Source organism: Oncorhynchus keta, chromosome 24 (genome assembly GCF_023373465.1).
Source record: "Oncorhynchus keta strain PuntledgeMale-10-30-2019 chromosome 24, Oket_V2, whole genome shotgun sequence".
Lineage (NCBI taxonomy): Eukaryota > Metazoa > Chordata > Actinopteri > Salmoniformes > Salmonidae > Oncorhynchus > Oncorhynchus keta.
Genome location: NC_068444.1, coordinates 33,256,865 through 33,283,979, shown reverse-complemented (window position 1 = coordinate 33,283,979; position 27,115 = coordinate 33,256,865). Strand labels below are relative to the sequence as shown.

General features: G+C 44.2%; 1 protein-coding gene across 1 annotated transcript in view; it reads left to right on the top strand.

Moving 5' to 3' along the window:
• cacna1g (calcium channel, voltage-dependent, T type, alpha 1G subunit) overlaps positions 1-27,115 on the top strand; it is a 360,095-nt gene that overhangs the window by 169,465 nt on the left and 163,515 nt on the right. Inside the window, 2 exon segments of the mRNA XM_052478432.1 lie at positions 22,764-22,923; positions 25,551-25,845. Of these exon segments, the coding sequence (XP_052334392.1) occupies positions 22,764-22,923; positions 25,551-25,845 (455 nt within the window).

The following is a 27,115-nucleotide window of genomic DNA, read 5'->3' as shown; positions in this document are numbered from 1 at the left end:
GAACATCACATTCATCAGTAGTTAGGTCCTCAATCAGCTTTCTGAACGGCCCCGAGAGGCACCAGAACATCACATTCATCAGTAGTTAGGTCCTCAATCAGCTTTCTGACCGGCCCCGAGAGGCACCAGAACATCACATTCATCAGTAGTTAGGTCCTCAATCAGCTTTCTGAACGGCCCCGAGAGGCACCAGAACATCACATTGATCAGTAGTTAGGTCCTCAATCAGCTTTCTGACCGGCCCAGAGAGGCACCAGAACATCACATTGATCAGTAGTTAGGTCCTCAATCAGCTTTCTGACCGGCCCCGAGAGGCACCAGAACATCACATTCATCAGTAGTTAGGTTCTCAGTCAGCTTTCTGAACGGCCCCGAGAGGCACCAGAACATCACATTGATCAGTAGTTAGGTCCTCAATCAGCTTTCTGACCGGCCCCGAGAGGCACCAGAACATCACATTGATCAGTAGTTAGGTCCTCAATCAGCTTTCTGAACGGCCCCGAGAGGCACCAGAACATCACATTGATCAGTAGTTAGGTCCTCAATCAGCTTTCTGACCGGCCCGAGAGGCACCAGAACATCACATTGATCAGTAGTTAGGTCCTCAATCAGCTTTCTGAACGGCCCCGAGAGGCACCAGAACATCACATTGGTCAGTAGTTAGGTCCTCAGTCAGCTTTCTGAACGGCCCCGAGAGGCACCAGAACATCACATTGATCAGTAGTTAGGTCCTCAGTCAGCTTTCTGAACGGCCCCGAGAGGCACCAGAACATCACATTCATCAGTAGTTAGGTCCTCAATCAGCTTTCTGACCGGCCCGAGAGGCACCAGAACATCACATTGATCAGTAGTTAGGTCCTCAGTCAGCTTTCTGAACGGCCCCGAGAGGCACCAGAACATCACATTGATCAGTAGTTAGGTCCTCAGTCAGCTTTCTGAACGGCCCCGAGAGGCACCAGAACATCACATTGATCAGTAGTTAGGTCCTCAATCAGCTTTCTGACCGGCCCGAGAGGCACCAGAACATCACATTGATCAGTAGTTAGGTCCTCAGTCAGCTTTCTGACCGGCCCGAGAGGCACCAGAACATCACATTCATCAGTAGTTAGGTCCTCAGTCAGCTTTCTGACCGGCCCGAGAGGCACCAGAACATCACATTCATCAGTAGTTAGGTCCTCAGTCAGCTTTCTGAACGGCCCGAGAGGCACCAGAACATCACATTTAACAACGTTTTGAAGATTGTTCCACAAATAAGGTGCAAGAAATCTAAAAGCTGATTTACCTGAGTCAGGAGAGACCAACGGAATGAGACTGGGTGTGGTAACTCGTAGGTCTAACATGTAGTAATGTTAGGTACAGTGAGAACTTTTGTAAAAGGGTTTTATAAATGAAAACATAGCAATGTATCAACCTACGTGACATCAGAGGGCCAACCATCTTTCTGGTAGAGAACGCAGTGATGAGTACTAAAATTTGTCACCTGTACTAAAGCACAGTGCACTATGATAAACGACTGGCTTCAATGAAGTGGCAGCTGTGTTCATATAGATGAGGTCGCTATAGTCTAGGGCCGGTAGGAAAGTCCACCCAATCGTCTGCTTTATAGTATTTAACAAGATGCAGGACCTATTTCTCTCGAAGAAGCCCATTTTTTTTTTTACAGCTTCTTAACTCGCTCATCAATATGCCTTTTAAAAGACAGCGTTTCATCTATTCAGCTGCCCGAATATTTGAAAGCAGGAACACGTTCAATATGGACACCATCCAAAGTGCATATGCTTAAATCATCAGACGCTGCGTTAGCGGTGGTGGTCAACAGTATCAAAAGCCTTTTGGCAGGTCAATGAAGCGGACGGCACCATGTTGCTTTTTATCCATTTAGTTAACCACATTATTCATAACTAGGGATGCAGCAGAGAATGCTATGGCCCGGTCTAAAACCCAACTGTACATTAAGCATACATTTCAAAGATAAGTAAGATTTTAGCTGAGAGTTCATTGAGGATTATACTATTTTAGCTAGGCAAGAAGGTTTAGAAATAGGCCAATAATGATTTAGGTCACAAGGGTCACCACCTTTGTGAAGGGGAAGAGCATGGTCCGCCTTCCAAACCTTGGGGACGGTACCAGATATAATCGTCAGGTAAATATGGGTTAATTATTCAGCAATCAGGGGGGCAGAGAGCTGCAGCAAAAAAATGGATCTAGCATATCAGCCCCAGTGGATTTGTTTTACATCAATCTTAAGCAAGACATCCAGCACATCACAGATAGTAAATTGTTGAAATGAAAACAAAGATTCACCAGAAGTTGACGGGTAAACCGTCGAGTCAGCTAGAGGCTGGCAGAGGGAAGAGCAGTCGATTGACGGACCAGGGTCAAATGCACCACCGTTTGTCTCAAATAGAAAGCCTGCCGAGATAAAAAAAATCATGATTAAAAGCATCACTTATCTCATTCTTCTCAGTTATGCTGCCAGTCAGACAGAACTTGCTTAGCCAGGGATGAAGAGGAATTTGTATGCTTCAGTTTACTGTTTTCCAAAAAATGTTAAGGATCACCAGCAGTCAGAGATAGAGCTTAAAAAAATAGCTTGATTTAGTTTTCTTAATCAAGATAATACATCTTTTTCTCAATTGTCTGAAAGATTGTCAGACCACTACAGAGTCCGTTTTCCTTGCTTTGGCCCAGGCCTGATTTCTCATCTGAATGAGCTCCGATAACTAAAAAAAAAACCCAAGGGTTCAATCTATCTTTGACTCTTAATTGTTTAAAACGGGTGTGTTTATCTGCCAGAGGAATACATATGGAGGATACATTTTCTAGAGCCAACTCAGGGTCATGAATACAGGAGACAGTGGCTAAATCAGAGCGGAAACATGTCGTGTAAAAACCATTGAGCGGAAAAGTTGAACAAGGATGAGTATTTTGCAGTTTCGTGGATAAATCCCAGCAACAAATACATTTTTATTCTGATTTATGGACACATCTACAACCAGCAGCTCAAATTTCTTGGAAACAGAAATATTTAAAGATTGGGACGCAATGAAATGAGATTTGACATATATGGCCACTCCTACCCCTTTGTGTAACCTGTCCCATCTCAATACATTCTAATCATTCACTTCAATGTACTTTATCAGAGTTGGATCCATTTAACCATGTTTCTGATAGAATCAGAATATCAGGACATTAGTCCTGTATCCAAATGTCAATTGTGTCATTTTTTTAAATCATACTTCGCACATTTATGTGCATTAGCCCAAGCCCCCTAGAATATTTTATAGTCAGCGGGGGGAGTAAGCTCATTCCCATAAGAGCTAACTGACATAGGGTCATCTGCAGCTAATTGCTGAGTGAGCTGAGCCTTTTTGAAGATCCCTGGCCAGCCACGTGAGAGCAGAGCAGACTGAGCATTTGACAGACATCCCTCAAGTCACTGGATGAAGGGTCTGGTGGCGAGAACTGGGAGGGCAGTGTTGACCGAGCTTAGTCCACTGGATGAAGGGTCTGGTGGCGAGAACTGGGAGGACAGTGTTGACCGAGCTTAGTCCACTGGATGAAGGGTCTGGTGGCGAGAACTGGGAGGGCAGTGTTGACCGAGCTTAGTCCTCTGGATGAAGGGTCTGGTGGCGAGAACTGGGAGGGCAGTGTTGACCGAGCTTAGTCCACTGTATGAAGGGTCTGGTGGCGAGAACTGGGAGGACAGTGTTGACCGAGCTTAGTCCACTGGATGAAGGGTCTGGTGGCGAGAACTGGGAGGGCAGTGTTGACCGAGCTTAGTCCACTGGATGAAGGGTCTGGTGGCGAGAACTGGGAGGGCAGTGTTAACCGAGCTTAGTCCACTGGATGAAGGGTCTGGTGGCGAGAACTGGGAGGGCAGTGTTGACCGAGCTTAGTCCACTGGATGAAGGGTCTGGTGGCGAGAACTGGGAGGGCAGTGTTGACCGAGCTTAGTCCACTGGATGAAGGGTCTGGTGGCGAGAACTGGGAGGGTAGTGTTGACCGAGCTTAGTCCACTGGATGAAGGGTCTGGTGGCGAGAACTGGGAGGACAGTGTTGACCGAGCTTAGTCCTCTGGATGAAGGGTCTGGTGGCGAGAACTGGGAGGGCAGTGTTAACCGAGCTTAGTCCTCTGGATGAAGGGTCTGGTGGCGAGAACTGGGAGGGCAGTGTTAACCGAGCTTAGTCCACTGGATGAAGGGTCTGGTGGCGAGAACTGGGAGGGCAGTGTTAACCGAGCTTAGTCCACTGGATGAAGGGTCTGGTGGCGAGAACTGGGAGGGCAGTGTTGACCGAGCTTAGTCCACTGGATGCCGGGTCTGGTGGCGAGAACTGGGAGGGCAGTGTTGACTGAGCTTAGTCCACTGGATGCAGGGTCTGGTGGCGAGAACTGGGAGGGCAGTGTTAACCGAGCTTAGTCCACTGGATGAAGGGTCTGGTGGCGAGAACTGGGAGGACAGTGTTGACTGAGCTTAGTCCTCTGGATGCAGGGTCTGGTGGCGAGAACTGGGAGGGCAGTGTTGACCGAGCTTAGTCCTCTGGATGCAGGGTCTGGTGGCGAGAACTGGGAGGGCAGTGTTGACCGAGCTTAGTCCTCTGGATGCAGGGTCTGGTGGCGAGAACTGGGAGGGCAGTGTTGACCGAGCTTAGTCCACTGGATGCAGGGTCTGGTGGCGAGAACTGGGAGGGCAGTGTTGACCGAGCTTAGTCCTCTGGATGAAGGGTCTGGTGGCGAGAACTGGGAGGGCAGTGTTGACCGAGCTTAGTCCACTGGATGAAGGGTCTGGTGGCGAGAACTGGGAGGGCAGTGTTAACCGAGCTTAGTCCACTGGATGAAGGGTCTGGTGGCGAGAACTGGGAGGGCAGTGTTGACCGAGCTTAGTCCACTGGATGCAGGGTCTGGTGGCGAGAACTGGGAGGGCAGTGTTGACCGAGCTTAGTCCTCTGGATGAAGGGTCTGGTGGCGAGAACTGGGAGGGCAGTGTTGACCGTGGCTCCTGTTGCAGGGTTAGGTCTGCCTTGGGGCCAAGTGTCCCAGGTCATTCCTGGGAATGGGAGTAAGGAGGCTAACCAAAACTAGCCTGGGAGGTAGGTTATGGGGGGAATTGAGGAGGGTGGTGTGTCTGGCGTCGCTTTAAACTCTCAGCATGTGTAGGCTGATGATGTGAATGATACATGGTGTGGATACATGGTATGGATACAAGCATTTCGCTACACTCGCATTAACATCTGCTAACCATGTGTATGTGACAAATACAATTTGATTTGATTTGGTGTGGATACATGGTGTGGATACATGGTGTGGATACATGGCGATGGTGTTCTACATTTTGATATTGTCTGAAGGTAACCAGTACCGGTTTAGTTGGAGTATAAAGGTTGTTTTGTGCTTAGCCCCCCGAAATGGGTTATATGTGTAAAAAAAATGAATATATACAATACCAGTCAAAGTTTGGACACACCTACTCATTCCAGGGCTTTTCTTTATTTTTACTATTATCTACTTTGTAGAATAATAGTGAAGACATCAAAACTATGAAACAACACATATGGAATCGTGTAGTAACCAAGAAAGTGTTAAACAAATTAAGATATATTTTATATTTGAGATTAGCCACCTTTTTCCTTGATGACAGCTTTGCACACTCTTGGCATTCTCTCTGTTAAAAGTTCATTTGAGCCAATCAGTTGTGTTGTGACAAGGTAGGGGTGGTACACAGAAGATAGCCCTATTTGGTAAAAGACCAAGTCCATGTTATGGCAAGAACAGCTGAAATAAATAAAGAGAAACGACAGTCTGTTATTACTTTTAGACATGAACGTCAGCCAAGTCGGAAAAAACATCAAGCACTATAATGAAACTGGCTCTCATGAGGACCACCACAGGAAAGGAAGACCCAGAGTTACCTCTGCTGCAGAGGATAAGTTCATTACAGTTACTATCCTCAGAAATTGCAGCCCAAATAAATGCATCGCAGAATTCAAGTTACAGACACTTCTCAACATCAACTGTTCAGAGGAGACTGCGTGAATCAGGCCTTCATGGTCGAATTGCTGCAAAGAAACAACTACTAAAGGACACCAATAAGAAGAAGTGACTTGCTTGGGCCAAGAAACACAAGCAAAGGAAATCCTTTACTCTGATGATTCTAAATGAGAGATTTTTATTTCCAACCGCTGTGTCTTTGTGCAGAGTAGGTGAACAGATGATCTCCGCATGTGTGGCTCCCACCGTGAAGAATGGAGGAGGAGGTATGATGGTGTTGGGGTGCTTTGCTGGTGACACTGTCAGAGATTTATTTAGAATTCAAGGCACACTTAACCAGCATAGCTACCACAGCATTCTGCAGCAATACGCCATCCCATCTGGTTTGCGCTTAGTGGGACTATAATTTGTTTTTCAACAGGACAATGACGCAAAACACACCTACAGGCTGTGTAAGGGCTATGTGACCAAGAAGGAGGGTGATGGAGTGCTGCATCAGATGACCTGGCCTCCACAATCACCTGACCTCAACCCAATTGAGATGAGTTGGACAGCAGAGTGAAAGAAAAGCAGCCAACAAGTGCTCAACTCAACTGTCATCAAGGCAAAGGGTTGCTACTTTGAAGAATCTAGAAATCTAAAATATATTTTCTATGTTTCTTACTTTTTTGGGTACTACATGATTCCATATGTGTTATTTCATAGTTGTGATGTCTTCACTATTATTATAGAATGTATAAAGTCGTCAAAATAAAGAAAAACCCTTGTATGAGTAGGTGTGTCCAAACGTTTGACTGGTACTATATATATATATATATATATATATATATATATATATATATATATATATATATATATATATGGGGCGAGAACATAGGTACACTTCAACTATGACAGACAAAAGGAGAAAAGAAAATACAGAAAATCACATTGTAGGATTTGTAATTAATTTATTTGCAAATTATGGTGGAAAATAAGTATTTGGTCAATAAAAAGTTTATCTCAATACTTTGTTATATACCCTTTCTTGGCAATGACAGAGGTCAAATGTTTTCTGTAAGTCTTCACAAGGTTTTCACACACTCTCATTTTGTCTGTCGTTGTTGAAGTGTACCTATGATGAAAATTACAGGCCTCTCTCATCTTTTTAAGTGGGAGAACTTGCACAAATTGTGGCTGACTAAATACGTTTTTTGCCCCACTGTATATATATATTTAAAAAAAAATTTTTTTTTATTATTATTATTTTTTAAATGATTATATATATTTTTTCCTTCGTTTTTAAAAATATCTCCTAGATTTAGGACAGACACTTAAAAACCTTGTTTCTTATGATTTGTTTTTTGATTTTCTTTTTTGCCATTTATGAATGTGTCATTCAATGCTTTACTATTGGCTTTTGTAGTAAAGGCACAAATAATTATTTTATCAAATAATTGCTTTATATGTATATTTGGGATACCTAAAGGGGTCCTAAAATTGTAAATGAAATAACTTAATGATCCATAGTATGACCATCTTAAAACAATTCCATATGTCAGTTTAGCACCCCTCCATCAACTTCTTAGACTCAAAATAATTAAATAATGAACCTCTAGACAAATACACTTTTTAAACAATGCACTTGATGAATAATACAAATAAAGACATGAAATGTGTGTTTTCACTGAAACAGCACATTACACATCATTTATGATACTTCAGGATGTCCCCACCTTCTTACCAAGTGCTCTCTGCTTGTTTGTTACTTCGTGTGATTGCTTGTTTCACTTTCAAGGCCTGGACTGTCCTCCAGAAACCCATTAGAAATCCTTCCTCTTTCTCCCTCTGTTGGTTTCATGTTTGTTTATCCAGGTCCTAATTGTTCTTTTTGTTCTTGTTGGGTTGATAGTCCCCCAATCCCATTCCTTCTTTGTGTTACCTGATGATTCAGCAGATGAGCCTGATGAATGAGGGCGATCAATCTATCCAAACCTCTCCAAAACATTTCCTCAAAAGAAAAGTATCTTTCAACTCTTCTAGATGTGAACTCAACTGTTCACATATAGTAAAATAATTGAACAAAAAATATATATATATTTAAGGATGAACTCTTCTTACTGCTGCTCATGGAATTGGTTGCTCGGAGAAGATGGCTGTCTGTCTGCTCAGAAGACTGGTCTTCATGCACGCACGCATACACGTACTTACTTTCCTGTACTGCAGTCCAGTCTTCTGGGCAGACGCTGACAGAGACAACTCACACACACACACACACACACACACACACACACACACACACACACACACACACACACACACACACACACACACACACACACACACACACACACACACACACACACACACACACACACACACACACACACACACACGTCCAGTCATGCTTTAGAGTTCACTTATGGTGACAGGTAACAGGTGACGTGCTGTTGGTGTGTGTGTGCCTGTGTGCGGGTGTGTGACTGAAAGGTCATTTTTGCTGGACTTCTGGTGGTAATTGGGGTGAAGTGAGTGAATGGCAAAATAAAGAGCAAGAGGATGAAAGGGAGAGAGAGGAGGGAGGGAGTGAACAGCATAAACAATGAAGAACATGACCATAAACTAGCTTCTGCCTATAGACAAAATAAATTGCATGTTATGTCCATAAGTAATCACCATCCAAAAGAGAGTGACCATGATTGATAGGCATGTTCTGCAACATACTTGATTATCATTGATTATCACAGACACATACAGGCCATTGCTCCACTGCTCCCTTCCTAGTCTTTGTAATGAGATCTGCTCTGGAATATTCCTATCAGTGACTTTCATTGTTAAGCTATGCCCTTTCCCCACACCGTTATCGAATTGGCATTAACAAGATGCTTGCTAGCACACGCACTCACACACACACACACACACACACACACACACACACACACACACACACACACACACACACACACACACACACACACACACACACACACACACACACACACACACACACACACACACACACACACACACACACACACACACACACACACACACGTACCCCTAACCCCCCACACACTCACATTGTTATCGACTTGGCATTAGCAAGAACGTTTCATTGTGTTCTCCATGCCTTGTTAGGCCTCATGTTTGAGCTGTGCTGAGGTTCACACTGTTTTGTACTCCACCAGTGATAAGCCCAAAGTGTTGACCTTACCTCTCCTTTCCTCTGCTGGATGTTCCTTCCTGTTTGTTTTTTACTCAGCCTTAGATAAACATAATTACAGTAAACACGTTCTGACGATGTCCTCGCCGCTAGTATTTCCTGAACCCATAGAAGGTGTATTGAGGAAATAGTGGAGGTCAATGGGGTTTTAGTGGGTACTTCCTGTGTATGCCTTTATAAGGGGGTATTGGAGATAGTGTAGGTCATAGGAGCTTTAGAAAGGACGTAGTCACGTCTTGGCTTCCGAATGCTTCTATTGTCTGAGTGTGGAGTCTGGAGACAGCTCAGAGGACCCAGAGGACACATACTATCCCAGAGGCCTTTGCATCTCTGGAATACAATATAGCATGAACAAGTCATCTTTTGATCTTCAATTGAGCTGGAAAGGTATCACATTTTGTAGGAGTAGGAGGAGGATGGATAATAGTAGGAGGAGGATGGATAATAGTAGGAGGAGGATGGATAATAGTAGGAGGAGGATGGATAATAGTAGGAGGAGGATGGATAATAGTAGGAGGAGGATGGATAATAGTAGGAGGAGGATGGATAATAGTAGGAGGAGGATGGATAATAGTAGGAGGAGGATGGATAATAGTAGGAGGAGGATGGATAATAGTAGGAGGAGGATGGATAATAGTAGGAGGAGGATGGATAATAGTAGGAGGAGGATGGATAATAGTAGGAGGAGGATGGATAATAGTAGGAGGAGGATGGATAATAGTAGGAGGAGGATGGATAATTCTGAACTTTATGACGATGATGTTGGATCATAACCTTATTAGAACCGTCGAGAAACATTGTGCAATAATGTCCTGGGGATGGTAGCTGGGATATTATCTGGTGTCATGAGGGATACTGTACTATCGCCAACCAAGGGAGGACGTAGTGTCGTGGGGTGGTGAAGGGGGTGGTAATCTGCCGGATGAGGGCATCGCCTGATCTACCGTGGGTAAAATCATTCTATCAATTAAAGTAGGCAGGTAGCCTAACGTTTAAGAGCATTGGGCCAGGAACTGAAAGGTTGCTGGTTTGAAATCCTGGAAAAATCTGCTGTTATTCTCTTGAGCAAGGCAGTTAATCCCCCAAAAACTGCCTCCCAGGCACCGATGGCGTTGATTAAAGCAGCCCATCGCACCTTTCTGATTCAGAGTGGTTGGGTGAAATGTGGAAGACACATTTTGGTTGAATGCATTCAAATGAAATCAAACTTTATTTGTCACATGCGCCGAATACAACAAGTGTAGATCTTACCGTGAAATGCTTACTTACAAGCCTTTAACCAACAATGAAGTTCAAGAAAGAGTTAAGAAAATATTGACCAAATAACCTAAAGTAAAAAAAGAAATAAAAAGTAACACAATAAAATAACAATAATGAGGCAATATGCAGGGGGCACCGGTACCAAGTCATTGTGTGCTGGTACAGGTTAGTCGAGGTAATTTGTACATGTAGGTTGGGGTAAAGTGACTATGCATAGATAATAGACAGCGAGTAACAGCAGTGTAAAAACAAATGGGGGGTCAATGTAAATACTCCCGGTGGCCATTTGATTAACTGTTCAGCAGTCTTATGGCTTGGGGGTAGAAGCTGTTATAGGAGCCTTTTGGTTCCAGATTTGGCGCTCCGGTACCGCTTGCCGTGCAGTAGCAGAGAGAACAGTCTATGACTTGGGTGACTGGAGTCTTTGACAACTTTTGAGGCCTTCCTCTGACACCGCCTAGTATGTAGGTCCTGGATGGCAGTAAGCTTGGTCCCAGTGATGTACGTGGCGCACGCACTACCCTCTGTAGTGCCTTACGGTCAGATGCCGATCAGTTGCCATACCAGGAGGTGATGCACCCGGTCAGTCAGAACACATTCTTATTTACAATTACGGCCTAGGAACAGTGGGTTAACTGCCTTGTTCAGGGGCAGATTGACAGATTTTTACCTTGTTGGCTCGGGAATTTGATCTAGCAACCTTACGGTTACTGGGGAGGAGGTCTGTGAATCATCTGTTGGGGCGGTATCCAAATTGGATAGAATATCCGGGAGGATGCTGTTGATGTCAGCCATGACCAGCCTTTCAAATCACTTCATGGATACCGACGTGAGTGCTACAGGCGGCAGTCATTTAGGCAGGTTACCTTCGCTTCCTTGGGCACAGGGACTATGGCGCTCTTCTTGAAACTTGTAGGTATTACAGACTCATTCAGGGAGAGGTTGAAATCGTCAGTAAAGACACCTGCCAGTTGGTCCACGCATGCTTTGAGTACACATCCTGCTAATTCTTCTGGCGGAGGACAGAGGAGCCTCTTTTTATTTTATTTTTATTTATTTCACCTTTATTTAACCAGGTAGGCTAGTTGAGAACAAGTTCTCATTTGCAACTGCGACCTGGCCAAGATAAAGCATAGCAGTGTGAACAGACAACACAGAGTTACACATGGAGTAAACAATTAGCAAGTCAATAACACAGTAGAAAAAAATGGGCAGTCTATATACAATGTGTGCAAAAGGCATGAGGAGGTAGGCGAATAATACAATTTTGCAGATTAACACTGGAGTGATAAATTATCAGATGGGCATGTACAGGTAGAGATATTGGTGTGCAAAAGAGCAGAAAAGTAAATAAATAAAAACAGTATAAAAACAGTATGGGAATGAGGTAGGTGAAAAGGGTGAGCTATTTACCTATAGACTATGTACAGCTGCAGCGATCGGTTAGCTGCTCGGATAGCTGATGTTTGAAGTTGGTGAGGGAGATAAAAGTCTCCAACTTCAGCGATTTTGCAATTCGTTCCAGTCACAGGCAGCAGAGTACTGGAACGAAAGGCGGCCAAATGAGGTGTTGGCTTTGGGGATGATCAGTGAGATACACCTGCTGGAGCGCGTGCTACGGATGGGTGTTGCCATCGTGACCAGTGAACTGAGATAAGGCGGAGCTTTACCTAGCATGGACTTGTAAATGACCTGGAGCCAGTGGGTCTGGCGACGAATATGTAGTGAGGGCCAGCCGACTAGAGCATACAAGTCGCAGTGGTGGGTGGTATAAGGTGCTTTAGTGACAAAACGGATGGCACTGTGATAGACTGCATCCAGTTTGCTGAGTAGAGTGTTGGAAGCCATTTTGTAGATGACATCGCCGAAGTCGAGGATCGGTAGGATAGTCAGTTTTACTAGGGTAAGCTTGGCAGCGTGAGTGAAGGAGGCTTTGTTGCGGAATAGAAAGCCGACTCTGGATTTGATTTTTGATTGGAGATGTTTGATGTGAGTCTGGAAGGAGAGTTTGCAGTCTAGCCAGACACCTAGGTACTTATAGATGTCCACATATTCAAGGTTGGAACCATCCAGGGTGGTGATGCAAGTCGGGCATGCGGGTGCAGGCAGCGATCGGTTGAAAAGCATGCATTTGGTTTTACTCGCGTTTAAGAGCAGTTGGAGGCCACGGAAGGAGTGCTGTATGGCATTGAAGCTCGTTTGGAGGTTTGATAGCACAGTGTCCAATGACGGGCCGAAAGTATATAGAATGGTGTCGTCTGCGTAGAGGTGGATCAGGGAATCGCCCGCAGCAAGAGCAACATCATTGATATATACAGAGAAAAGAGTCGGCCCGAGAATTGAACCCTGTGGCACCCCCATAGAGACTGCCAGAGGACCGGACAGCATGCCCTCTGATTTGACACACTGAACTCTGTCTGCAAAGTAATTGGTGAACCAGGCAAGGCAGTCATCCGAAAAACCGAGGCTGTTGAGTCTGCCGATAAGAATTTGGTGATTGACAGAGTCGAAAGCCTTGGCGAGGTCGATGAAGACGGCTGCACAGTACTGTCTTTTATCGATGGCGGTTATGATATCATTTAGTACCTTGAGTTAGGCTGAGGTGCACCCGTGACCGGCTCGGAAACCAGATTGCACAGCGGAGAAGGTACGGTGGGATTCGAGATGGTCAGTGACCTGTTTGTTGACTTGGCTTTCGAAGACCTTAGATAGGCAGGGCAGGATGGATATAGGTCTATAGCAGTTTGGGTCCAGGGTGTCTCCTCCTTTGAAGAGGGGGATGACTGCGGCAGCTTTCCAATCCTTGGGGATCACAGACGATATGAAAGAGAGGTTGAACAGGCTGGTAATAGGGGTTGCGACAATGGCGGCAGATAGTTTCAGAAATAGCGGGTCCAGGTTGTCAAGCCCAGCTGATTTGTACGGGTCCAGGTTTTGCAGCTCTTTCAGAACATCTGCTATCTGGATTTGGGTAAAGGAGAACCTGGAGAGGCTTGGGTGAGGAACTACGGGGGGGGCGGAGCTGTTGGCCGAGGTTGGAGTAGCCAGGCTGAAGGCATGGCCAGCCGTTGAGAAGTGCTTATTGAAGTTTTCGATAATCATGGATTTATCGGTGGAGACCGTGTTTCCTAGCCTCAGTGCAGTGGGCAGCTGGGAGGAGGTGCTCTTGTTCTCCATGGACTTCACAGTGTCCCAGAACTTTTTGGAGTTGGAGCTACAGGATGCAAACTTCTGCCTGAAGAAGCTGGCCTTAGCTTTCCTGACTGACTGCGTGTATTGGTTCCTGACTTCCCTGAACAGTTGCATATCACGGGGCTATTCGATGCTATTGCAGTCCGCCACAGGATGTTTTTGTGCTGGTCGAGGGCAGTCAGGTCTGGAGTGAACCAAGGGCTGTATCTGTTCTTGGTTCTGCATTTTTTGAACGGAGCATGCTTATCCAAAATGGTGAGGAAGTTACTTTTAAAGAATGACCAGGCATCCTCAACTGACGGGATGAGGTCAATGTCCTTCCAGGATACACGGGCCAGGTCGATTAGAAAGGCCTGCTCACAGAAGTGTTTTAGGGAGCGTTTGACAGTGATGAGGGGTGGTCGTTTGACTGCGGCTCCGTGGCGGATACAGGCGATGAGGCAGTGATCGCTGAGATCCTGGTTGAAGACAGCGGAGGTATATTTGGAGGGCCAGTTGGTCAGGATGACGTCTATGAGGGTGCCCTTGTTTACAGAGTTAGGGTTGTACCTGGTGGGTTCCTTGATGATTTGCGTGAGATTGAGGGCATCTAGCTTAGATTGTAGGACTGCCGGGGTGTTAAGCATATCCCAGTTTAGGTCACCTAACAGAACAAACTCTGAAGCTAGATGGGGGCGATCAATTCACAAATGGTGTCCAGGGCACAGCTGGGAGCTGACGGGGTCGGTAGCAGGCGGCAACAGTGAGAGACTTGTTTCTGGAGAGAGTAATTTTCAAAATTAGTAGTTCAAACTGTTTGGGTATGGACCTGGAAAGTATGACATTACTTTGCAGGCTATCTCTGCAGTAGACTGCGACTCCGCCCCCTTTGGCAGTTCTATCTTGACGGAAGATGTTATAGTTGGGTATGGAAATCTCTGAATTTTTGGTGGCCTTCCTGAGCCAGGATTCAGACACGGCAAGGACATCAGGGTTAGCAGAGTGTGCTAAAGCAGTGAGTAAAACAAACTTAGGGAGGAGGCTTCTGATGTTGACATGCATAAAACCAAGACTTTTCGATCACAGAAGTCAACAAATGAGGGTACCTGGGGACATGCAGGGCCTGGGTTTACCTCCACATCACCCGCGGAACAGAGAAGGAGTAGTATGAGGGTGCGGCTAAAGGCTATCAAAACTGGTCGCCTAGAGCGTTGGGGGCAGAGGATAAGAGGAGCAGGTTTCTGGGCATGGTAGAATATATTCAGGGCATAATGCGCAGACAGGGGTATGGTGGGGTGCGGGTACAGCGGAGGTAAGCCCAGGCACTGGGTGATGATGAGAGAGGTTGTATCTCTGGACATGCTGGTTGTAATGGGTGAGGTCACGGCATGTGTGGGGGGTGGGACAAAGGAGGTAACAGGGGTATGCAGAGTGGATCTAGGGGCTCCATTGTGAACTAAAACAATGATAACTAACCTGAACAACAGTATACAAGGCATATTGACATTTGGGAGAGACATACAGCGAGGCATACAGTAATCACAGGTGTTGAATTGGGAAAGCTAGCTAAAAACAGTAGGCGAGGCTAATCAGCTAGCACAACAAACAGCAGGTAAAATGGCGTTGACTAGGCAACTGGGCCGACAGATAAAACAAACAAGCAGAATGGAGTACCGTGATTAATGGACAGTCCAGCGTGCGTCAGCTATGTAGCCAAGAGATCAGTGTCCAGGGGGCAGCGGTGGATGGGCAGGGAAGCTGGCTGGCGAGTGTTATCCAGGTTTTAAAAAAAACAAACTAACAATGACTAAATAGCTTGTAGCTAGTTAGCTGGTTAGCGTCTGGAGGTTCTTGAGTGTGTCATAAAAATAAAATAAAAATTAAAGGTGATAGCGATTCCGTATCACAGTGGGTGAGGCAGGTTTCCAGAAGGTATAAACAAAATAAAAATCAAAGAGAGATAGAAAGTAAATGGGTTCAGAGTGTTTGGAATGCAGTGAGCCAGATGGTTAGCAGGCCTGTGCTAACAAGCTAACAGTTCGTAGGCCCGGGCTAGACAAGCTAGCCGTTAGCAGGCCGAATTAGCAAGCAGGGAGATAGCGAGGGCTAGAGAGCTAACCTTTGGGGGACGTCGCGATGGGGTGAGTCTGTTTATTCCTCTTCTTGCGGTGACATCGACAGACCGGTCGTGGGCCCGGGTAATTGTAGCCCAGGAGTATGCTACAGGAGCTCTAGTATGCTGGGTGAGCTGGAGACACAGCGTTTCAGAAAGCTCCCGGGCCTTGGCCAGCAGATGGATCTTTGGCGATGTCGCAACGAAAAAGCATGTTGAAACCACCTCGGACGATTATGTCGGCGGACCAGTCGTGATGGATCGGCGGGGCTCCGTGTCGGCAGTAAAGGGTCCAGGCCAATTGGCAAAAGAGGTATTGTTGGGCCTCTTCGGCTAGTCGGGAGATGGGCTTAGCTCAAGGCTAACTGTAGCTTGTTTTGGGACAGAGACGTTAGCCAGGAGTAGCCACTCGGATTGCAGCTAGCTAGTTGCGATGATCCGGTGTAAAGGTTCAGAGCTTGCGGTAGGAATCCGGAGATGTGGTAGAGAAAGAGCAGTCTGATATGCTCTGGGTTGATGTCGCGCTGGTGTCCTAGTTAGCTTTGAAGACCGCTAGCAATGGCTAACTGAGTACGAGCTAGTAGCTAGTTAGCTGGCTAGCTTCTGATGGTGGTTCCGGTTCTAAAGTAAAGTATAGAAAAAGCAGATCCGTACCACATTGGGTGATGCGGGTTGCAGGAGAGTATATTCAGCTCTAGTTTGAAAGTGAGATTAAAATATGTACGAAATATATACAGAAAAAAAAAAAAAAACGAAGAAAACTATATTTACACTAGACAGGACGGGACAAGACAAAACACACGTCCGATTGCTACGCCAGTTACAGGTCTGTGAGAGCCAGAAATCTTGCTTGTTTGTAGGTTACCAAATACTTATTTTCCACCATAATTTGCAAATAAATTAATAAAAAATCCTACAATGTGATTTTCTGGATTTTTTTTGTCTCATTTTGTCTGTCATAGTTGAAGTGGTCCTATGATGAAAATTACAGGCCTCTCTCATCTTTTTAAGTGGGAGAACTTGCACAATTGGTGGCTGACTAAATACTTTTTTGCCCCACTGTAAGAGACGGTAGCAGCAACATCCTGTACAAAATAAGCCAAAAAATGACTTACAAATAACGTGAAAAAAACGAACAAAATACCACAGTTGGTTAGGGGCCCGTAAAACAGCAGCCATCCCCTCCCATTATTATCTCAGTGCAACTGACTAGGTATCCCTATTATTATATTAGAGCATGTACTGCCAATATAGCATTTCATGTAACAATCGAATAAAATATTTACAAAGCAACACACTTGTTGTACCTTCAGTTACTGTATGCTAATTCATGCTCGCTCTGCTGTACACCCATCTTAGCCCTTTTGTTTCCTCCCTAATCAAAACAACATAATGAATACAACACAATCCAGAACTTTGGGTTTAGACCCTTTGTCAAGGGCTATTGCCTACGGATTAGGCTACAGAGGGACGCAGGTGTGTTCCAACTCCCTCTTTTGAAACTCCATCAGTAGAGTTAGGTAGGCACACAGTGCTGCCAGTTCCAGGGCTGGCCTCAGCCGAGAGGACAGGAGAGATTTGATGTGCCTGTAAACAGATGGGCTCCCATCACAGTCAGTTTCCTGGCAGCCATGTTGACATTAAATGGCCGCCCAGCGCGTAACTGGAAAGCACACAAAGACCCGAGGAGGAGAGAGACGGTTATTATACAAGACGAAATGTCAATCAGATCGGATTATGTTTAGGTTGTGGAGAAAGGGAGAGTGTGTGGTTGTGAGGGGATGGGGAGAGGTGTTCGTTTCTGTGTGTGAGAGAGAAAAGGAAAGGGAAAAAGACATACCTCAAAAGGAATGAATTAATATGTAGGATATATGCCCAGTCACTTGAGATCCAAGGCGATATTCAACGTTCGTCCAGGTCCACTGGACTTTGGGAAATGCCTTAAAAACTGGACACTAGGGGCAACGGTGAGCGCTATTACCGTCAAGTAGGCTTGCTTGGGTGCAGTGGCTGGGGATGGCAGATGGGTGTAAGGCGTGAGCTCCAGCTCCAATTTGGAAATTAATGCCTAAACTTAACCGTCAAATTGTTTCAGTTGTAAACCTATCCCGGAGTTCTGGTTCCGAGGGTCACATGTTCAGTCCCAGTGCTAGGCAGTATTTTATATTTTTTGACCCTTATCCCAAACCTTAACCCTTACCATAACCATTCGGAATGAATGCCTAAACTTAACCGTTGAAATGTGATGTTTATCTCCCCCGGACAAACGTTGAATACTGAAGTCAAAACCGTGAGATGCTGTTGAAATGCCATCTTGTTCCATTATTCACAATTTCCAGCTTGTCCAGCTTTTTAAAATTAGCTTTTAATGCATCAATTTAATAACCTGGGGATCCCCTATGATCCAAGTTGGCTCAACAATAAGCTGCTGTATGCCATTAGCATAACAACACACCAGAGAAACGCATTTGGCCACAGTAGCCATTTATTCCCGAAGGTTAGGGCACAGTTTCCTATAAAGCCCTTCATTTTCACGTAAAAGGAAGCAAAGTTACACTATTGGGACTAAGCCCATGACTTGCATTGGAGTGAGCCTCTATGTTTAATGCGACTATAAGACAGTAATCCTAAACTCTGTGACAGGCAGAGCTAAGCATCATTCTCCCATAGCTCAGCGCACTGCAGTGTGGAGTCGACTCATTAATGTGTATGTGTGCGCTGCATTGCTTTGCATTGCTGTTTTACTCATTAATGACCAGAGAGAGATAGAGAAATTGAACGAAAGACAGAGAGAGATGGAGATAGAGAGGGAGAAAGTGCTGTAACGTGCAGAAAGTGTCCCTCGTCAGGGAGTGTTGAACAAACTGAATCCTGCTGAATGCTGTTTCCTGGAGAGTTCATGGTGATTATCTGAAGGGGATAATGTAGAGCACGCACTAACAAAATACACAACATACATACTGGATTTTTTTTTAGACCTTAGTATAAGTACAGACTAGAATAATGTATACATAATGCACCCAATAAGTGCATATGTTTATTAGGCTCCCAAGTGGCGCAGCGGTCTAACGCACTACATCTCAGTGCTAGAGGTGTCACTACAAACCCTGGTTTGATTCCAGGCTGTATCACAACTGGCCGTGATTGAGAGTCCCATAGGGCAGCTCACAATTTACTCAGCATCGTCCGGGTTAGGGTTTGGCTGGGGTAGGACATTGTTGCTCCCGAGTGGCGCAGCGGTCTAAGGCACTGCATCTCAGTGCAAGAGGTGTCACTACAGTCCTTGGTTCAAATCCACATTGTGATTGGGAGTCCCGTAGGACGGCGCACAATTGGCCCAGTGTCGTCTAGGTTTGGCTGGGGTAGGCCGTCATTGTAAATAATAATTTGTTCTTAACTGATTTGCCTAGTTAAATAAAAAATGTGCCCTGTCAACGATTAAAACATTTAATCTGTTGTGATCTGTCGAGTTAATCTGCTGTGATTAATCACTAATTCAGCATTTGCTAATATTGAGCTCTAATATAAGATTTTTTTTATACAAAAAGCATGCATTACAAGAATATTGATGTCTTGATTTTGTCCAAAGTAACGGTAAGAGAATCTGGTGAATTGATAAAGCACACTTTCTTTAACCGTCGGCCTACAAACATCCCCATCAAAATGAGTCTGTTTAAGATATAGATATCTGTTTTTTTACAGTAGCTGCGTCTCAATCCACCGCAAAGGTTCCTGATCTCTCTTATATCTTAAAATTCCAAATCAAATAGATAAGCAATCCTAGGTTTGACCGTCTTAAAACATATTCATATGTTCACTTAGAACCCCCTCCCTTCCCCCCGTTGGCTTAGATATGACTTAGACTAGAGGGTTAACCTCAATGTCAACTTGATGTGACATCCCATTGTTGTTTTAGCTGTATACGCTGATTAACTCTGACAGCCCTAAACATTATTCATGTGCTGTTTAGTAGTTTATGTGTTGACATATTCTGCATTAATGTGTTAATTCCAAAGAGTAAAAATGTCATGCATTGTTGATGTCATTGGATGATTTCCCGCAAAAACCTGAGGTGTGCTGATCTAAAAATAGGATTGGGACCTTTGAGTGTTGCCTTTCCTTTTCCATTTGATCTATAGTGTGAGTCTGCATTGCTCTACTCTGTAGAATATCTCCCTGTGGTATATCATAATATTGTATAACTTGTAGCTTAACATCTCAGCTACCTGGGTTGTTCCACGAAAAGTGTTTTTTTGCATCCCATTAATATTTTAAGTAGAAATTGTGCACCAATATTGCATTTCAAAAGCCTATTATATTAAAAGAAATGCTCTTTATTATAGCAACAAGTTCTCACTGTAATGAGGTCTGTGTGTAGCTGGTGTAGAGGAGTCAGGCGTAGGACAGCAGATATGAGTAAGTAAACATACTTTACTCAACATGTACAAAAAAGAGAGCCCACATAAACCGACCATACTACATACAAACAATTACTCACAAACAAGCATGGGGCAACAGAGGGTTAAATAATGAACAAGTAATTGGGAAATTGAAACCAGGTGTGTAAGACAAAGACAAAACAAATGGAAAATGAAAAGTGGATCGGCGATGGCTAGAAGGCCAGTGACGTCGACCGCCGAACTCCGCTTGCCGAACGCCGCCCGAACAAGGAGAGGGACCGACTCCAGCGGAAGTCGTGACACTCACAGTGTCACTGCAGAATTAAGACGTTTTCCAAATTTCTCCAAATATCAAATTTGGATGTTGTTCCAAATGTCACATTGTGAAGTGTTTTTTTGACACCCTGGGTTGATCAAATTTTGAAGTTGCTCCAAACGTCAAATTTAGAAGGTTAAGTGTTAAGCTTTTGGATAGGGTTAAAATCTTAAGTTTAGGCACTCATTCTGAATGGTTAAGGTAAGGGTTAAGGTTTGGGATAGGGTAATAAAAAAATAAAAAACATAATAATAATAACAATTGTGTCCATCACTGAGTTTGAAAGCGCAACCTTGTGGAATATAACACGCAACCAGAGTTATGTTATACTGCTCCACAGTGGATGGTTAGTAGTCTTATGGTTTGTTCGTAACCAAGTGGAAATGTATCATATTTGGGAAGAATTCCCCTGAACGGCCCTCCAACTGTTAATTGCTAGTTAAATCAGCCATGAATCCCCCTGTGATGGGGGAATGGACGCTTGTTGTTTGCAATGTTAAAACATTTCAACAATTTCACAGGGTTGACGTGTTGTGCTAGACCCACTCAGTTTTTCACCACAAAAACACCAGACAATGGCAAACAAATTATAGAACCAGCTCCTCTGCTTTTACACTATAATTTGACTATTAGATGTTCAATGTTTCTTTTGAAATAAATCGTTAAACCATACTAAAATGAGACTTCAAGTCACGTCACAGGGTTGACTTCAAAATGAGGGACAGACTTGAATGAATCACTAATCCCATGAAATCAATAATAACCCTCAGAAATAACTTTGTCAAAGCAACACAATGACTAGGGCTTTACAATGACAGTGACAACTTGGAGTTAGAATCTTCCTCGAAATCACAGAGAGCGCACAGAGGTCAAAATGCTGATTTGTTTACTTTATTTGGCACTTAATAAGCACTTACTATAGTATTTCTTACATGTATTTAACCTCTTGAACATGTGCTCTTTATGACCGAATGTTAAAATGAGGTCAAATCAAATGTTTTTTAAATATTATTTTGACCAAGTTATACTTCTCAAACTGCACCGAATTGGTGGAACGACCCAACTCCTCTCTTAGGCTTGGATTTGTGTCTTGTGTATTTGTTCCCCGTCAGGCAGCTTGGCTGTAAAAAGCTGATGACTGCGAGACTAGATAGAGAGACACAATACAGCTGGATGTGAACCCAAACTGTCGACACGCCTGTTATCTACCCAGACATGCTTCTCATTGTGGCTCACTTCTCTTCTCTCTCCTCCGATGATACCATCCCTCCCTTCTTATCTCTACTGAGCGCTCTTCATTCTCCCTATTTTGCTCCCTACCCATTTTCTTTTCAAATGTGCACATTTCTCTTCCTCTCTCTCCCCTCCTTCTCTTTTGCTCTCTGATTCTCTATCGCATATCTCTCCCACTCTCCATCCTCTCTCTTTCTCCTTCTCCCACTTTCTGTCTCTTTCTCACTCTTCTTCCTCCCTCGCTCTGTCTCTTTCTTTACAAAATCGACTAATTTCTCGCTGGTTCTCCCCGTGGTGGTGGTAGTCATTGAGCAGACAGGGATTAACCCGGCTCCTCCAATTACCCGGGGGAAATCCTGATCGGAAAATTATTCTCGTTACTGACGCCCGAGTCACCTGTTTCTGCTGCGAGCTTAACTAGAGAGGATCTTTAAGGGCGGGAGGGAGGTAGAAGGGGAAGAGGGGGGAGAGAGAGAGATCATTACAACACTGTATACAGACAAATGTCTTCATCTTTTGGAACTTTTGTGAGTGTAATGTTTACTGTTCATTTCACTTTTGTTTATTATTTATTTCACTTGCTTTGGCAATGTAAACATATGTTTCCCATGCCGAGAGAGAGAGAGAGAGAGAGAGAGAGAGAGAGAGAGAGAGAGAGAGAGTATATAACTGATTTAACCACTGTCTGGTTAGTAGGGAGAGAGGAGGAAGTCACACAGCGATAGGCCCCGGGGACTGTGTGGGCAGGAGCGTGAGGAGGAGGCTGAAGAGATTGTGGTAAAGCTGAGGCGCTTTACTGCAGTTACAGGAGCTGCTGAAGTTCCTAACTTGTCCTCCTCAGGCGTTCACAGTGTACTCTGACACACAGAGACAGGAATGGTATACTGCGTTGTCACTATTACAATATACCATCTGGGCTCGTGGTGTACTGTAGTTGAACCATTCTATTTTCCTCCACTTATATATAAAGATGTGTGTGTGTGCGAATGTGTATGATACCAGACACGTGTTGATTTCTGTATATGTATGTGTCTGACAAGGTATTAAAAACAATGTGTGTGTTTGTTTCTGTGTGTTAGGTATGCGTATTCTGGTGACCCTGCTACTGGACACCCTGCCCATGCTGGGGAATGTCCTGCTGCTCTGTTTCTTTGTCTTCTTCATCTTCGGCATTGTGGGCGTGCAGCTGTGGGCGGGGCTACTGAGAAACCGCTGCTTCCTGCCTGAGAACTTCTCACTGTGAGTAGAACTGTGTATGTGCGCGCGTGTGTGTGTGTGTGTGTGGTGGTGGTGGTGGTGGGGGGGGGATAGGGCTGAGGAGGGTGCGGGTGAGGAGGTTTTGGGTGAGAAGTGGTGAGAAGTGGTGAGGGGGGGTTACGGTTAAGAAGAGGGTAGAAATGAATGGGTTTGGTTTGATGGTAATGAGGTCAGAGGCAAACGAGGTGAGTTTATTTTCTGTAGCAAATGAGCCTCTGTTACTTAATCTGTGTGCGGGCTGTTGATGCGGATTGCTTGGTTTCCAGAACGTGGGATGTTGATACACTGTAAAACCAGATCAGTTCTAGCTGCGCACACGTTTTGAGGAAACCGATGACCTCACCAAAATTCCGTTATGAAACATATAATAGCTGAAGTGAGCAGTACAACCTTCAGTAATACAAATGCAGTTTTTGGAGTAAGGTAATGCTTCAATTTAACTCCCCCACTAAGTCACGCATCCAATCATTTACCAGTGTGCCTTTGCTCTTCGATTGAATTGTACAGTTACCACCCATGACATAAGACCTTATACATAGACCTGAAACTCATCATTTACAGGCCACATCAGGCCTGCAAGTCTGGCTGCAAAATTCCACAAACAGTAATCTTACATTTACATTTACATTTAAGTCATTTAGCAGACTTTAGTAATCTTCCAACCAGGAGTTCTGAAAACCTGGGAAATTAGCCAGAATCTTGCAACCGTAAATGTAAGTCACATTACGCTAGTTTGCAAAGTGACGTCTAATTCCTGTTGGAATCTAGCCAGCGTTAGAATATCCAACAGTTGAAAGTTGTATTCAGCCGCAAACCTGCAGTCATAATGACTGCCAAGATTAAGCACAGTGGGAGGAGATGACCTAAGACATTTAAAGTGGAACAAGCATTTCAGTAACAGGTGCAACCATTCTATGATTGGATTTGTTTACAAAACTGTCATTTATCTTTGTTTAGCATCTACATGTTAATCAATCAATCATTCAATGTACATGCAAAAACACAGACATTAAAAACAATTCCAAACTATCAACCTGCAGTAGAGAATACTGGGGAAAAAAGTTCATTTGTTATCATATATTTTACAAAATATACAGGGTGTGACTTCTCATTTAGTTTTGAGTAAGTACCACAAAAATATTTGAAGTAATAATGAATAACTTTTCATTGATTTTGAGTACAACTTCCTAGAAGTATTTGAGTAAAAAAAAATGTCTTGTGGTTTACAGCGTAGGGAAAGTTTGACCTTGAAAAAAAGTACCGTCAGACATACTGGCCACCACCGCCATTTCCTGAGCAGCGTCACCCCTCCTGTATTAATCAACGAGTAGCCATGATTATATAGAGGTGATAAATGGGAAGGAGAGGATAACTAGTGAGATTAGAGCGAGACCATTACTGCCCATAGACTTAGACAGCAGCGGGCTCTATAAGTAATACATGGTATATGACATTTCCACCATGGTAGTTATGATTTATGACATTTTCTCATAAAGGACCTAAATGTCCATCTACATTATGGGTTCGTGAAGACTTTTCATTCTATTCCATTTGGACGAAACATTTCAGGTACTCTTGAAATGTCACGCAATGTTACATTCCCGTCATTTTGTATGTCATAATAGCAGATAAAGCCATTAGAACAGACTGCAACAGCAAGAAACTTCAATGGAAAGACATCTTGAATCATAACTTTAATTACCACAGTTTTGCCATTGCATTAGCCACGTGACTGCGCACTATTCAATTCCATGATGGATACAAGGATTAAATCCCCTCCAACACAGATTGACTCGCCAGCCGAAGCTGTTGCATAACTCCATCCTAAAGTGTGAAATAGCTTAAATAGCTTAAATAAATATATATGTGTTAGCATATAAATATATAACTGGGACTGCCATAGCAGTACTAGAGGGAGGATTTGGCCCAGTAAGTAATTGAAGCTACTTGTGTGGCTAATGCATCAAAACAAACACACACACACACACACACACCGATCCAGCGTGTCACATCGCCTCTAGGCAGTCTGTGTTGACAGACGCACCAATTATCTATCCTCTGACGGAGATGTGCGCCATTAGAGCTAAGCCGTGGTTAACACAGACACCCAGACGAGGGACATACTGTACACGTGCTCGCCCGAGTGGCTCAGCGGTCTAAGGCGCTGCATCTCAGTGCTAGAGGCATCACTACAGACCCTGGTTCGTTTCCAGGCTGTATCACAACCGTCCGTGATTGGGAGTCCCATAGGGCGGAGCACAATTGGCCCAGCGTCATCCGGGTTAGGGTTTGGCCGGAGTAGGCCGTCATTATAATTACAAATGAGTTCTTAACTGACTTGCCTAGTTAAATCAAGGTAAAAAAAATATATATATATTATGTAAATACACAGATTGCGTAGGGAACAATGATGAAAACCCTAGATGGGAGAACTCCACCAACTGCTACACTAACCTTGCTATTATCCCCTCTCTCCTCTCTTCCCTCTAGTCCTCTACCTGTGGCGCTAGGGAGCTACTACCATGCAGAGAACCGTGACCAAACCCCTTCATATTCTCCATGCCTACCTACTAGAACCCTAACTGTAAATCTCTCTCCTCTCTCGCCAGTCCTCTGTCCGTCGAGCTCGGCAACTATTACCACACGGAGAACGATGACGAGAACCCCTTCATCTGCTCCATGCCCAGGGAGAACGGCATGCGCCTGTGTTCCTCTGTGCCCACCCTGTATGAGGAGGGAGGTCTCCAGTGTCAGATGGACATGAAGTCCTACAACAGCACAGACAACACCACCTGTATCAACTGGAACCAGTACTACAGTAACTGCTCGGCGGGACACGTCAACCCCTTCAAAGGGGCCATCAACTTTGATAACATCTGCTACGCCTGGATCGCCATATTTCAGGTGAGGGAATGGCGTAGGCGTGCCTGTGTGCATCAGTGGAGGCTGCTGACGGGAGGACGGCTCACAATGACGGCTGGAACAGAGTGAATGGATATATTTTAATACCATTTATAATACCAATACCATTTTAATACCATACCACAAGACCATCCTCCCCAATTAAGGTGCCACCAACCTTCTGTGGTATACATATGGATTGCGCGTACGCATATATGTAATTGTATGGACAGCAACACAGATACATGTACAGTTGAAGTCGGAAGTTTACATACACTTAGGTTGGAGTCATTAAAACTCGTTTTTCAACCACTCCACACATTTCTTGATAAAAAACTATAGTTTTGGCAAGTTGGTTAAGACATCTACTTTGTGCATGACACAAGATTATTTCACTTATAATTCACTGTATCACAATTCCAGTGGGTCAGAAGTTTACATACACTAAGTTGACTGTGCCTTTAAACAGCTTGGGCAATTTCAGAAAATGATGTCATGGCTGCTTATTTTTTAGTCAATTGGAGGTGTACCTGTGGATGTATTTCAAGGAACTACCTTCAATCTCAGTGCCTCTTTGCTTGACATCATGGGAAAATCAACATAAATCAGTCAAGACCCCAGAAAATGTTTAGTTGACCTCCACAAGTCTGTTTCATCCCTGGAGCAATTTCCAAACGCCTGAAGGTACCACGTTCATCTGTACAAACAATAGTACATAAGTATAAACACCATAGGACCATGCAGCCGTCATACCGCTCAGGAAGGAGACGCGTTCTGTCTCCTAGAGATGAACGTACTTTGGTGCGAAAAGTGCAAATCAATCCCAGAACAACAGCAAATGACCTTTGTGAAGATGCTGGATAAGCGTGTGTGAGCAAAGAGGCCTACAAACCTGACTCAGTTACACCAGCTCTGTCAGGAGGAATGGGCCAAAATTCACCCAACATTCTGTGGGAAGCTTGTGGAAGGCTACCCAAAATGTTTGACCCAAGTTAAACAATTTAAAGGCAATGCTACCAAATACTAATTGAGTGTATGTAAACTTCTGACCAACTGGGAATGTGATGAAAGAAATAAAAGCTGAAATAAATCATTCTCTCTACTATTATTCTGACATTTCACATTCTTAAAAAAAAGTGGTGATCCTAACTTATCAAAGACAGGGAATTTTTACTAGGATTAGATGTCAGGAATTGTGAAGAACTGAGTTTAAATGTATTTGGCTAAGGTGTATCCAACTTCTGACTTCAACTGTATGTACATGAAGCCACAT